A 14,334-nucleotide genomic window follows, 5' to 3' on the forward strand; every position below is an offset into this window, starting at 1 on the left:
AGTCGTGTCCGACTCTGTGTGACCCCATAGATGGCAGCCCACCAGCATCCCCTGTCCCTGGGATTCTCCAGGCAAGAAGGTCTTTAACACCTCTCCCAAGCTGGCCCACCTCCCTTTTACACAGAGGGCACATCTCAAGCCTTGGAAGGCTAGTTTCCTGCTAGAATTTAATAACCTTGGTTTGTTTCCCTTGTGTTTATTTTTGTTCTTATCTTCTATTTATGGCAAGTGATACTGGTTTCCCATTTAAGGCAGTAATATAACAATTCTCCAGAAAACGTGTTTGGGGCAAGGAGGAGAGGAGTGGGTCGTGGAGCCAGAGACAATTCTAAGTAATAAAGATTGATATCTGCACTGGTTCAAGGTGGGGAGAAGCGAAGAAAGAGAGGTGCTGCCCAAGACCTGCGTGTCGCGCGGATCTCCATTCAGGCGCGCTTAGGTCAAGGTGACTCCGCGGCCCCTCCTGATGGCACGTGCACGGCCCATGTGTCATCCTGCGGGGTCCCGCGGGCCCGGAGACCTAGGGAGGAAGGCGTTGGTTCGGGGCGGGCAGGCAGGGCGCCCGGGAGGGCCCCTGGGGTTTTCGGCGGAGGAGGAGGGCGCGGGAGCCGTGGCGCGCGGGTTGCCATCTGACCGGGAGCGAGCGGCTGGGGTCCCCGGCCAACCCGCCTCGGGATCCTGGCGGGTCACCTGCGGCTGGGGCGATGTGCGTGTGAGTGCGTGCGCAGACGTCAGCCTCCCAGGCCCGCTCCGCCTTCTGCTCACCGCGCGCACCCCGAGCCCCCTGCCGCCCCCACTCTGAGCTCCCCAGCCCCACGCGCCCGTGCACGCGGAGCGCCAGACTGCGGCGCCCGGGCGGCCGCGGGCGGGGCCGAGGGGCGGGACCAAGCCGCGGGGGCTCGCCGCCATTGGTCGAGCGCAGCACCCGGGGCGGGGCTCGGGGGAAGGCGGGTGGGTGCGCTCGCTGAGGCAGAGGCGGGCGCCGAGCTGCGGGACTGGCTGCTCGACTTGATGCGGAGAGGGTGAGCGGGAGCCGCTCGACGGGTCCACGGAGAACCGCTCGTAGAGGCGGCGAAAGGCGTCCAGGCCTAAGCTGGGCTTCTGCCGCTGGAACCGCCATCTGGAGCTTGGGCTCTGATCACTTTTCGGAGGAACCGTTGACCTCGCCCGGCAGGAGGAAGAGGGGCGTCCGCCTCCAGGAGCAGGAAAGAGGGAGGAGCCAGAGCCCCGCAGAAAGTTCGCCTCCTCTGGGGGACCGAGAGGGAGAAGTGGGAGGAGGAGCCTGTGTAAGGCTAACTCAGAGCTGCGAAATCTTAGGGCGGCGTTCAAGGCCCCCTCCCACACGCGCGCGCAGCAGAGTGCCCTGCTCCTCTTTCAGCCGCTGGCTGCGCCTCGCAGGGAAAAAGAGCATACCCTCGGCGCCGGGGGAGCGGCAGAGCTGAGGTCGAGGCCGAGCCGGGCACGCATCCTCCACCCGAGCGATCCCCTTTGGAGCTGGCGGAGTAGGTGGCATAGGCAGTCGGGAGGATAGGTTCGCCCACCCCGGACACGCACATACGCACGCACCCGCAATCACTTCCAAGGGACTCTCCAAGAGTCTCTAAGGACCAGGAGACACCCCTTCTGCCCTCGCCCCCCAACCCCGGAGCCCCAAGCGGGGACCCCGGGATCAGACGTCCCCACGCCTCCGGGCACCTGGCTCAGCAGGAGTCCCCCGGGTCCGGGCAGGGCAGGGCCGGCGGCGGCGAGCCGGAGCCCGCCCAGCGCCCGGGCCCCGCCGAGCCCTCGGAACCCACTCATGGGGCACCGGCTCCCCGTGTCCCCTCGCCCGGCCGCGCCCAGCCCGGCGCCCCGAGACGCGCAGAGGAGGATCCCGGCGCAGTGACCCGGGAGCCGCCGCAGCCCCTGGAAGCCTCGGCTGCCGGAGAGGAAGGCTGCTCCCCGCACCTCCAGGCCCTTCCAGGCATCCCTCTGAGCCGCGCCAGAGGCCCGGCCCGCCATTCCCAGGTAGGAGGGAGACACCCCAACAGAACTGGGGAGGCGGGGAAGCCGGGGAGAAAGGTTTGAAGCTTTGGGGGGTAGGGTTAGGTGAAGCCTTACAGGAAGTGGAAAAGTCAAACTGATTGAGCCTGTTATGTGCCAGGATCACAGGGCAACTTCACTTACCTAGAGAAAATGAAATTAGTTGAGCGCCTACTGTGTGTCAGGCTGGATGCTTATCCCAGGAAAGAAAGACTTAACTGAGTTTGTGTTTAAAGAGATCTGGAGTAACAGCCTGTTTGAATATAAGGAAACTGAGGCTTAGAGAGGAAGAGGCACTTCCTTTCCCCAAACACTCCCCTCCTCCTTCCTAAACTGGCTTCAGCCTGCAAACCTGGCTAAGGGTGGGGCTGGGGTGGGGCCAGCTGGTGGTGGCCTTGGTGAGGACCTCCTCTGAGAGAGCTTAAGGAGCACCTTCCTTGCTTAGAGTTCTTTGAGCTTTGGGGGGAATTGGTGCAAGGAGTGAGTTTCCTGGGCGATCCCCTTCCCAAGATGGGTTTTCTGTGCTCAGCTGGCCAGAGGGCCTCCAAGCACCTCTGCAGGGTTCTGTCCTCCCTGTGCCCCCAGCCCTGGGAGGATGACGAAGGGTGTAGTCCTGGACCTCATGGGAGGTGGGAGGCTGTGCTGTGAAGGAGCAGCCAGATCAGGAGCCCATGATTCAGGTTTCTTCTGGCATCAGAGGGACACGATGGGGTCCCCCAAGACCTCTGCCTGCACTCCAGCCCCTCTGCACCTGACTGCTCCAGGCAGCCCCTTGACTGCCAAGAGGAAGTGTCACAGAGAAAGGAACCTGCTTCCTGTGTGCTGGAGCTGTGTGGGCCTCTTGGCTTCTCGCTGAGCTCTCAGGGCCACTCTGTAGGTTTGTTTCTACCATTTGGTAGATGACCAGCCCCACCAGGTCCAGTCATTTGCCCAGGGCAGCTGGACTGGTGAGAGGCAGATCTGGTCTGCCCCCTTCCTGCCACCTCAAGGGTGGTGAGATTGGCTTTGCAAAGCACACATGACTCCCCTCAGTGGGGGCATGGAGGCCAGGGAATACGTGTGTGTGTCCAGAGTCTGGGATGTGCCCTAATGGTGGAGGCTTGGGGTGTGTGGGAGGGAGGGAAGGAGGGAGGGCTCAGAGTATCACAAGGAGGAGGATGTGGCCAGACTCTCATCCTCTGCTCTTGCCCCTCTGACCCTTCCATCTTCCTGGCAGGCCCTGGGAGAGGGGCTTGAGGGAGAAGAAGGGGTGAACCCACAGACGCATGGGGCGGGAGCTGGCTGCTCAAGGTCTGGGGGGTTCCGGGCAGGGTGCTTGACCCCAGCTATCTGCAGCAAGAAACAGAGGGAATTAGAATAGACCTCCAGGCTCATTCCCCCAACCCGATGCCAGCTGAGGCTTCTGACACTGTTTTGAAAAAGCCTGATTTTGGCCAGGGGGTGGGTTTTTATAGAGGTAAAAGCCCAGACTTTGGAGCCAACAGCCTGATTCTAATCCTGGCCTGACCAGTCATCTGTGTAAACTGGGGCAAGTGACTCAGCCTCACTGACCTCCCGTTCCCCGTGGGGTCCAGCAGGTTGACGGTGGGCCCCTCTTCATGGGACTGCCGTGAATTCACAGGGATAAGGCACACAGGCACCCAGCATAATGGAGAGCTGCTGGGCTGTGGCGACCATTCCCCCAGCACGGCTCCACCACCTCTGCTTCAGGCCCTTCTGCCTCCCAGGTGCCCATAAAAAGACCCTGGGGTGAGTCACAGAGCTTGCATTCGGGTACCCATGCTCCCACTAACCATTCTCTGGGCCTCCAGGGGGGAAATCTACATTCTCAAAGGGCCCTTTGAACTCTGACCCCTGCCTGCTTCTCACTGTAGGGTCAGCCTGGCTGAGGATGGAGAGAGGGGAACAGGAAGTGGAGGAGGAGAGAAGCTGTGCCCACAGCATACCCACAGAGCCTCCTCTAGGGGAGGAGAAGGGAAGAAGGACATGGGGGGGAACCCATGGAAGTGCTGTCACCTGACGGCCAGGTGTCTGGGTACTTCACACAGCCCCACGTGGCTGGAGCCATGTGCAGACTCGCAGTCTTCTCTCGGAGATGAAAGCCACAGATTTTTTTCCTCCTTTGCCCTTTTCTGATCCCCTGCCTCCTCTCTCTGACTTCCTCATGTCTGTTCAGTTGCTGATGTTAACACGTCTAATACTAAGAACTCTGAGCTAGAGGCTGGGGCAGGCAGTGATGGAGACGTACTATCCCTGGGGGCTGCCAGCCTTCTCTATCTCTGTAGACAGAGATGACCAGCAGCAGAGTCAAGCTCCAGGCAGAGGGACTTGGGGAGGAGGCTGTCCTGATGTGGGGGCCTCTTCCCCCCGATCCCGGCCTCCGTTGAAGGCCCAGGCTGGCTCTCTCTCAGCGTGGGAGGAGATTGAAGAGTTCAGTGCTGTTGGCTTGCAGCTTCCTCTCCCTTGCTGCTCAGTTCACGGCGACCCACCTCAGTGTAGCTCCTGGGCCAGCTAGACAGGGTGGAGGTGGAGGGAGAATACCCCAGAAGGAAGCTCTGAATGATCTCCGAAAGGAGAGTCATTTGCTTCTTTCATGCACAGGTCATTTATTGAGCACCTGCTGTGTCCATGGCGCTGAACGTCTGCAGTGTAAGCTCAGAGTTGGCTTCAGGCACAAATTGGGTGGAGATATGTAGGAGTTGTACGTTTGGAGTCACCATCCTGGCTCCCTTATTAACTAAAAGGGCCAGTCGTGTAGACTTTTAAGCATCAGGTCCTTATTTGTGAAACAGGGAAGGGAATGCATACTTCATAGAGAGGTGGTGAGGGGAACCCCAAGGCACGGGGCAGACTGCCTGAGATTGAAGCCCTCCTTGGCTGGTTACTGGCTATGTAACCATGAGCTAAGTACTAAACTTCTTTGTGGTGCTTCAGTTTCCTCATCTGTAAATTGGGGTAACCACCTACCTTCTGGGGATCCTGAAGGATGAAGTGGGTTAGTACACATTCAACTTAGAGCGCTCTGCATATATTAACTGCAAAATAAATGTCAGCTGTGATTATTGTTCTATACTTAGCACAGTGCTTGGCACACTGCAGGGCTTGGTTACTGCTGATTGTCGTCACAGCTCCAGGGTCAGCGGTATGCTGAGCTGGCTTATTGTGTGCGTCCCTTTGCAATTCATTCATTGAGATCATCTTGGGAGCTTGGAATGGCCATGGTAGGAGTATTTTGCCATGAAATTGACAAATGCTGCCAATCAGAGCTTATATGAAGGTCTTTTTAAAAAACCACTTTACTGCATGGTGGCTCTCAATTGGGCAAGGTGATGACACTGACCAGGTTGTGTGCAATGGCAGCCCACTCCAGTATTCTTGCCTGGAGAATTCCATGGATGGAGGAGCCTGGTGGGCTACAGTCCATGGAGTCACAAAGAGTCGGACATGGCTGAGCAGCTTCACCCACTTGGTGGAGTGGGAGGCAGAGGAGCCTTCAGAGAGGAGGTGACATCTGAGCCAGACCCTGATAAAGGGAAGAGGGGTTCTGGGGGAAGGGCTGGCATGAGTTGAGGGCTGGTCCCAGCATAGCTCAAGCTCACTAGGGGTTCCAAGTCAGGGGGAATTCTGGTGGGTGCTGACAGAGGAGAAAGGAGGGTGGCTGGGCTATGAATGGCCTTTGGGTGGGCCTGATGGAGCCCCTGGAAGTTACTTATCTCTAATTGGGCTTTGGAGCTTGGATCCATTTCAGCCTCTCCCACAAGGTCAAGAGATTCCTGTAGAAAGTTTTGGGTATACCCCAGAACCATAAACCCTTGGAGCTATGAGGGACCTGAGTCATTCTTGTGTCATTTCTCTGACCTGCATCTCATAGTCCAGGCAAACTCCCAGGATCTGTAGGTTGAAAAACTGCTGGGCAGCCCCGTCCCTGGGCATGGAGGATGTGGTCTGGACCTGGCCTTTCTCTTCTTTCTGGGAAGGCCAAATGGCCATGGCACCCCCTTGCTTAAGAAATGCTCTCTAAAACCTTCCCCATGCCATGTCCCAGAGTCACAGGCTTCCAGGAAGCCAGAACTGCAAAGGACAGATGGTCCAGGCAGAGAACAGAGTCAGCATCTTTGAGACCTTGCCATGTGCTGAGCCCTTTACAACAGCCCTATGAATCAAGTCCACTTTATAGATGAGAAAAGCGATGCCCAAGGATGTTAAGCTCCTTTCCCCAGAGGAGTAGTGAGTTAGGGGTAAATCGAGGAGTCCAGCTCCAACAGTCCCATCTGGGAATAAACAAGGGGTGAATGAACCCGGGGTGAGTGAATGAGTAAAAATGGGTAGATAAATGAAGGGGGAAAGAAACAAGAGAGGGGTGTTCAGGCAGAACTCCACGGCCCTTAGAGAGACCCCAGTCCAGCTTTCCCATTGTACAGACAGAAAAGTTAGTGAAAGTCGTGCAGTCGTGTCCGACTCTTTGCAACCCCATGGATTATACAGTCCGTGGAATTCTCCAGGCCAGAATATTGGAGTGGGTAGTTTTTCCCTTCTCCAGAGGATCTTCCCAACCCAGGAATTGAACCCAGGTCTCTCGCATTGTAAGTGGATTATCAGCTGAGCTATCACAGAACCAAGTAAGAGGCTGACAGGGGAGGCCACAGCCTCCAGCACAGGCTGCAGGGCCAGGCCCCCGGCTTCCTGACACTCGACCCCCTGTCTCTGCTGCAGCCCCGAGCCATGATGAAGACCTTGTCCAGCGGGAACTGTGCACTCAGTGTGCCTGCCAAGAACTCGTACCGCATGGTGGTGCTGGGCGCCTCTCGGGTGGGCAAGAGCTCCATTGTCTCCCGCTTCCTCAATGGCCGCTTCGAGGACCAGTACACACCCACCATCGAGGACTTCCACCGGAAGGTTTACAACATCCGCGGTGACATGTACCAGCTGGACATCCTGGACACGTCCGGCAACCACCCCTTCCCCGCGATGCGCAGGCTGTCCATCCTCACAGGTGGGTGCCAGGGGGCGGGGTGGGCATGAGAGCTTGGGTATGGGAGTGTGTGTGCTCGGCACTTTACAGTTAGCAAAGCCCTGCCTCCATCTGAGATGAAGCTCGTGAGCCCCCGTGCACCGCACCGTGAGGTCGGAGAGGTATTGCTGCTTGCCGACAGAGGATGGAGCCAGGGCCCCAGAACCCTTCCCTCTGACTCTGGTTTAATTCCTTGTGGCTGCTGGTGCTGCCTTCCAGATCTGTGGCTTTACCTAGGAACAGAGGGGCTCCTGCCTATTTCCTGCTGCGGGTGACCCAGCAGAGCACCAGGGCCCAGGGTCAGTCTGTCAGACTCAGATCTATTGACACCCGAGGCCTTTGCCTCCTCTCAAAGAGGCAGGGACAGGACCCAGACTGTGATCAGTCAGAGAGGCTGGTGGGGACCTGCTCATGCTGGGAACTCAGTAATAATCACAGTAACAGCCATGGCGATTGCTAACTCTTATCAGGAGCTGCATGCCTGGGCCTCTTTCTAGAGCTCAGCATGTATTTAATTAATCCTCACAACTAACCTAGGAGATGGGCATCTGCCTCCATGTTATATGTGGGGAAACTGAGGCCCCGGGAGGTTGAGTTACTCCAAATGATAACACAGCTGGGAAATGGCAGTCTGGCTCTCAGGCTTTAACCCTGGGCTCTCCTGTAGCTTCTCAGCCAGGCTGGGAGCCAGGGAGGGAGGGGAGCTTGTGGGGTACTAAGCGGGGGCAGATGGAGATGTGAAACTGGGCCATGCTTTTCGTCACTCAAGCAGTTTTGTGTGGTAGCTAAGAGCACAGGCCCAGAAACTGGTCTGCCTGAATGCAAATTCTGATTCTGCTGCTTCGTGGTTTTGTCCCTCTGAGCAAGTGACTTGACCTCTTTGGGCCTTGATTTTCTTATCTGTATCATATCTGTACCCATCCTAGAGGCCTTCATGAGAATTAAATGAGTTTACATAGAAAAAGAGCTTGGCGAGTAGGTGAGTGCTCATGAAATATGGGTCTTATGCAAAACCTGCATTTGCAGTGTGCTTGCAGTGGGCTTTGCAGTCATTTCCTAAGCCACGCCCTGCCATTGCTGGGCAGCTGATGAAGGAAAGGAATCAGCAAGTAGTCCCCCAGCCATCACTAAAACAACCCCACAAATCAAAATACTTCTGCACCAAGAAACCCTTGCTATGCCCACCCGTCCCCCTACAGCCCAGCTAAGATCCCTCCCCGAGTGCCCTGGGCAGATGGCTTCCTTTTCCAGCTGTTCTCACTGATCATCTGATGCAGATCACACTCGGCCTGCCCCACTCCACATTTTGCAGAAGTTTGTGGACAGAGGGAGCCTGGGCTGACCTGGGTTCCAGTCCTGTCTCCACCACTTGGTAGCTTACATATGGGACCAAAGGTTCAGATCTCAGTCTTTCTAGCTACACAATGGGTATAATGTTGCTTCCTCCCGGGGTGTCTCCTCAACCTACAGGAAAGTGCCAGGAGAGGAGGGCATGGGGGCATTTCCAACACAGTGGGGATTGCAGGAATGTCAGCTCCCCCTACCATGGGGAGGGGACACAGTGCCCACTGATAGAAATAAAGCTAACTGAGGGAGGGAGAGAGAAGATATAGAGAGGAACCATGTGCATATTTCCAAACTTAAGTTTTAGTTACACAAATAACACACAAATGCATGCTCCCCTAAGCATATAGATAAGGGTAAAAAGCCCCCTTGACCCTTGCTTCCACCCCCCAGGCTCTTGCCCCCTCCCCCGAGGTACCATCCCATCAGTCTTCCAGACACCCCATGAACACATTGACATTCATGTTTGGGTCCCCAGAACAGAGTATTTTCATCTTTTTTACATGCATGTGTCATTCTGGGCACATCTGTCTGGCCACCCGTATTTTTGCTCGCCAGCCCGTGCCTCATTTTCCAACCTGGTGCTGATGCACAGCGCATTCTGAAAGCCATTAATTCTGCCGCCAGCTCTCCTTCCAGCTGCCAGCCAGGCGTCTCTGAAACTTGGCATGCAGCTTTGCATTTGAATGTGTCAAGGCCGCAGAGTCCTCAGGGGCCTGGGATTAGCCTACCAGGGTGGGTTTCACAGCCCAAGCAGAAATGGTTGCCAGGCCGGCACTGCCTTGCAAGTGCCTTTCTCAACAGCCCACACCACCCTTCATCATATCGCATCCCGTCCATGCGGCCAGCTTTAGGAACACCCACTGTGCATCGTGACGAAGCCTCCTTTTGCTCCGGAGCGTGTCATTGGCAGGAACGCAATCCTGAATGTGCTGGGTGCTATTTTGGGGGGACAAATGGTATGCCCTGGGGGTCCAGAGAAAGGAAGCAGCGGGGCTATCAGAAGCTGGAATTGCTTGATTTTCCTCTTGAGAACATGGGCTGGTCCCCGGCACCTCTGAGCCTCAGTTTCCTGTAAAACAGGGATCTTAACATCTCCCCACAGGTTCTCAAGAGTTTAAGCCAAAGTGTAAAAGGTGCTTTGAGTGTGAGATTGTGATCACTGTAGTGAGATCTGACAATCGAGGTAGAGGCACTGGTCTTCTCTCACCCTCCCCACCTCCCCATCATCCCTGTTTCAAAGACCTACACAGAGGGATACAGCAAGTTGTAGCAGGGGTAGCGTGGGCCTCAGAGGCTAGTGTTCACTTGTTCACCCATAATGTATTCAAGAAGCAGTGGGCACCTGTGTGTGCCAGGCACCAGGAATCGGGTCCATGTCTCAGCCCAGCCATGCCTGAGCTGTGTGATCTTGGGCCAGTTGCTCACCCTTTCTGAGCCTCAGCCTGCCCACCTATCACGTGAAGGTAATGAAATGTCCCTCACAGAGGTTTCATGAGGAATCAAGGGGTACTCAGGTGGCTCTTACATGTGCTTGTTCTCATTATCCCTTTGAGATACAAGTCACTGAGCACATGTCACTCTCCATTTATTACCTCATCAGTCCCTCAAAAGCATCCTGCATGAGACAGGTGGGGAAACTGAGGTTTAGGGAGGTGGCATGACCCACGCAAGGCTGAGTGAGGGGGCAAGAGATAAACCTAGGCCTGCCTCCTGCCAGCACTCTCGGCTCCTACTGTATACCTGGGGCTGCTCCAGGCCCTGGGGATGTGCACTGAGCAGCAAGATCCCTGCTCTTGTGGAAAGTGTAGTAATTACTATTCTAACACAGTCCACACAAGCTCACAAATCACTCACTCTGTCTACAGCCCTGCAGGGAAATGTAGGGTGGATCCATTGTGTTTGAACCAGGCTGTGCCACGTATTAGCTCCATTACAAGTGATTTAACCTCCTGGGCCTCAGTCTTCTGCTCTGGAAAACGGGAATAATAGCAGCTCCCCCAGAGGGTCGCTGTGACGGTCAGGTCAAGGAGTGGGGAGAGGGCAAAGGAGCTGCCTGTAAACTTACCTCCCAGGGTTTCTGTCTCCACAGGCGATGTGTTCATCCTCGTGTTCAGCCTAGATAACCGGGAGTCCTTCGATGAGGTCAAGCGCCTCCAGAAGCAGATCCTGGAGGTCAAGTCCTGCCTGAAGAACAAGACCAAGGAGGCAGCGGAGCTGCCCATGGTCATCTGTGGCAACAAGAATGACCATGGCGAGCTGTGCCGCCAAGTGCCCACCACCGAGGCCGAGCTGCTGGTATCTGGTGATGGAAACTGCGCCTACTTTGAGGTGTCGGCCAAGAAGAACACCAACGTGGACGAGATGTTCTACGTGCTCTTCAGCATGGCCAAGCTGCCGCACGAGATGAGCCCCGCGCTGCACCGCAAGATCTCCGTGCAGTACGGGGACGCCTTCCACCCCCGGCCCTTCTGCATGCGCCGTGTCAAGGACATGGACGCCTACGGCATGGTCTCTCCCTTCGCCCGCCGCCCCAGCGTCAACAGTGACCTCAAATACATCAAGGCCAAGGTCCTCCGGGAGAGCCAGGCCCGCGAGCGGGACAAATGCACCATCCAGTGAGCGGGAGGGATGCTGGGCTGGGGCTTTGGCCGGGCCTTATGGAAGATGGCCCCAGCGCCCGCTGCCCACATCCCCCGGACGAAACCCCAAGAGCAGTCACATTCCGAGACCTCTGGGGGGCCAGACCGGAGTACCCCAGCCTCCAACCTCTGTATAGTTTCCTGCCTTCAACCGCTTCCCTCTGATTCCTCCTTCCCACCGCTCCCCTTGGGTTTCAACTTCTCCATGGGGGGGTGGATCTCTGCTGGGCAGGAGGTGAGGCTGGGTGACATACGGACTTATGTCAGGACCCGAGTCAGAGCTTGCTTGTCCTTGCAAGAAACGCTGATGCCAGATGGGCCAGGGTACTGGCTTCCAACAGAGACTCCTGGAACATCAGAGGATGAAAACAACACCCTAGTCGGCTGGGAGGGGGCTCTGCCCTCCTGATGTAAGACGCAGCTTGGTTCAGGTGGCAGCTGGAAGTTTCTCCTCCTACCCCGTCCTGAAACATTAACCCTCTGGCTCAGCAGTTTCTATCCCCTACCCCCTGAGTTGGCCCCCAGCTCTCCCTGACACTGAGCCAGGGGCGTCTCTGTGTTCAAAGTGGGTGTGGCCACGTCTGCTGGACCACGTCCGTCTCCGGGACTGCCTCCCTCAGCCTCCCCTCCCAGGTTCCTCTTGTCTGCTGGTTGTGCCTTGTTGCAGCTGTTACGTCGTGTTCCCAGTAGAAACGGAAATCATCGTACTGTAAAAGCCTAGTGATCCCTCGTTGGCCAGGACCTCCCCCCAGGTTCAGGTCCGCTGCCTCCACGGGGGACACCTTCCTCCTCGGCTCCCAGATGGGGTTCCTGTGGCCTGTTCGTAGCTGGACACTGCCCTCCTCCCAAGCTTCACGGTTTACACTGAATGCCGGCCGGGGCTGCATCTCCTCCTGCCCCCATTTCACAGAGGAGGCAGCTGAGACTCAGAGGGCCAAGGAGCAAGCCCCAGCTCTGCCTCCTGGCTAGTTCAGGATGGAGCTCCATCTGGAAGCTGGCTGTCCTCTGCTGTGCTTGTTCCTCAAACATTTATTGAGCACCTGCTGGGTGCTGGGTCCACTGTGCTAGAAAACAAAGAGGGTAAGCAATGCGCTTGACGCCCCTAAGGCCGCGGCTCCATGGCTCCAGCCTCTTTCCTTCCCCCAGCCTGGCCTCTGACTGCCCCTGCTGCCCTACTGTCTCTCTGCACGCAGTTGTGGGGAGATGTGGAAGAGCACCTGGGAGCTACAGCTGAGCTCAGGAGAGGCAGATAAGAAGAGCTCCCAGGGGGCCTTTTCCTGGCACCTGGAATGGGGTTGTGCTGGGTACCAGGTGTGGTGGGATTTGAACCTGTGGACCAAAGGCTCTTGTCATCAGCTCTTAACAAAGACATTTTGTACTTTAAATCTCCTTGAAACTATTGAAGTTTAGAGCCACAAGGAGCCTTAATGATTGTCTAGTGAATCCAAGGCCCAGAGAGGGTAAGTAACTCGCCTGGGGTCACACAGCAAGCCTACGAGTGGCAGAAGCAGGGTTAGATCGGGGCATTCAGCACACACTATGATGTGCCCCTCCTGATCCTGCCTCAGCCCCTGGGGCCTTCGGGGATTTGAGGTGTCGTCTCCCTGAGCCTCTCCCCAGATTGGCCTTTGAGGGCTTCTGTAGATCCTGTGTACATTGTACCCACGTATATACCTGTACACACACGTGAACACACAGAGAGACACGTGCCCTGGCCTCAGCTCTGCACTCCCCACACCTCCCACCCAGCCCTGCTGCCCAAGGCAGCTGCTCTGACCCTGCTTCTGACGCCTGGCCTGAACCTGAACCCTCTAAGCAGACCAGGTACCCTGGCCAGGACAGATGTGTGGCCCGCTTCCCTGTATCTCTGTGTACACTCTCGATTAAAGTGGGTTTGTTTCTAAGCCGTGTCCTTGGCCATGTATGTTTTCTGTATTTCCAAGAGGAGGCGTGGCTCTTCTGCAACCATAGCTGGCCTCTTCCTCCCCAGATTGCACCTGCCTGGTGCCCTCGCCCTGCAGGTCAGCGCTGAGTCAGCCGTTGAGGTTAATTAAGTACGTGGTGGGACTGGGGAATAAAACCTGCAGATAGGAGGGAATAACTACCCTGGCCCTTCTGGGCCCTCTGAGGGCTGTGTGCTGAGGTGTCTGTGTACCTCTGAGGAGTGACCAGGTCAGACAAAAGCCTCCTCCCCGTGGACCATCAGCCCTTTGTGGTCACCATGCATCTGACTCCTAGGTGGCGCCCAGAACCACGCGGAGAACATTTGGCAATAACGGCAAACAGTTAACAGAACTGCGGAGAGGGGCGGCATGCTATTAGCTCCTGGTGGGGGATGTTGCTGAACACCCTCCAGGGGCCAAGGGCAGCCCCCACCATAAAGAGTTACCCTCTTGAAGGTCGGCAGTGGGCAGCCTCCCCACTTGGACTGTCAACCCTTGAGACCAGGACACGGCCCATATCTATGTGTGGTTGATACAACCTACAACTTTCAGGACAGTACTTAATAAACACTGGACAAGCAGAATGGCCCTTGTGTGAAATGACACAGGACGTGGGTGGGGATGGCAGATGGAAGTGGGGGGAGGTAGAGTGGGGGAGGCTACGTGTCCCTGTGTAACCCCAAATGTGGCACCTTGAATGGAAGTTCTCCTCGGACGGAGGGGAGGGGATCAACCATACCCCTGCTGGGTGAATGAAACCCCTCCTCTCACTCCGTCGTCTTCTCTTCCAGCCCCATGAAAAACATGCTCGTGTTCACCCTTCTTGTGGTGGGGAATTAGGCTCAGAGCGGTCAATATCTTATCCACAACAAAGGGGGATAAGTGGCACAACAAAGGGGGTGAAGTGGCAGATCATGGACTTGAAACGAGGGGTCATCTGAGCTCCATGTGGGGGAGGAAAGGATTTTGCATCTGGGAGACGGAGACAGGTCTGTGCTTTTGATGGGTCAGCAAGTACCAGTGAGCAGGAGGGCCAGGCCTGGAGAAAGAAGTTCAGAGAAAAGAAGACAGGGTCCCTGTGGGCCAAGGGCTCATGATCCAGAGGGCGAGATCCCTGTGCGGGCATCCAAGTGAGCCTGGCTATGGTGGAGGAAAACCAGCCTGGGAGAGCTCCCAGCCTCCACTTATGGAGGAGCCCAGCTTCCCTCGCATCCTTTGCCCATGCCAGCCAGAGATGGTCCATGTGGGAGGCAAGTCACTGTGATGCTCTATCAATTCGGGGTCTTGTAAATGTGAGATGTGGAGGTGAACATTTCTTTCTGCATTGCAGGTCAGAACTGCACCCTAAGAAGGGCTAAATGGGGAGGCAGTT

The 14,334-nt window shown here is 56.5% G+C and overlaps 1 protein-coding gene across 1 annotated transcript; it reads left to right on the forward strand.

The window, feature by feature from the left end:
- Positions 1-977: 977 nt before the first annotated feature.
- RASD2 (RASD family, member 2) lies at positions 978-13,543 on the forward strand. Its single transcript, XM_010859615.1, has 3 exons — positions 978-2,007; positions 6,736-7,015; positions 10,470-13,543. The coding sequence occupies exons 2-3, from the start codon at positions 6,745-6,747 to the stop codon at positions 10,997-10,999; spliced, it is 801 nt and encodes a 266-aa protein (XP_010857917.1). The 5' UTR covers positions 978-2,007; positions 6,736-6,744; the 3' UTR covers positions 11,000-13,543.
- Positions 13,544-14,334: the final 791 nt, after the last annotated feature.

Source organism: Bison bison, unplaced genomic scaffold (genome assembly GCF_000754665.1).
Source record: "Bison bison bison isolate TAMUID 2011002044 unplaced genomic scaffold, Bison_UMD1.0 scf7180017864457, whole genome shotgun sequence".
In the NCBI taxonomy this organism is placed as follows: Eukaryota; Metazoa; Chordata; class Mammalia; order Artiodactyla; family Bovidae; genus Bison; species Bison bison.

Coding starts and splice junctions, on each gene's coding strand:
- RASD2 (XM_010859615.1), top strand. CDS start 6,745: ATGATGAAGACCTTGTCCAGCGGGAACTGTGCACTCAGTGTGCCTGCC. Junction 7,016..10,469: donor CAGGCTGTCCATCCTCACAG/GTGGGTGCCAGG, acceptor CTGTCTCCACAG/GCGATGTGTTCATCCTCGTG.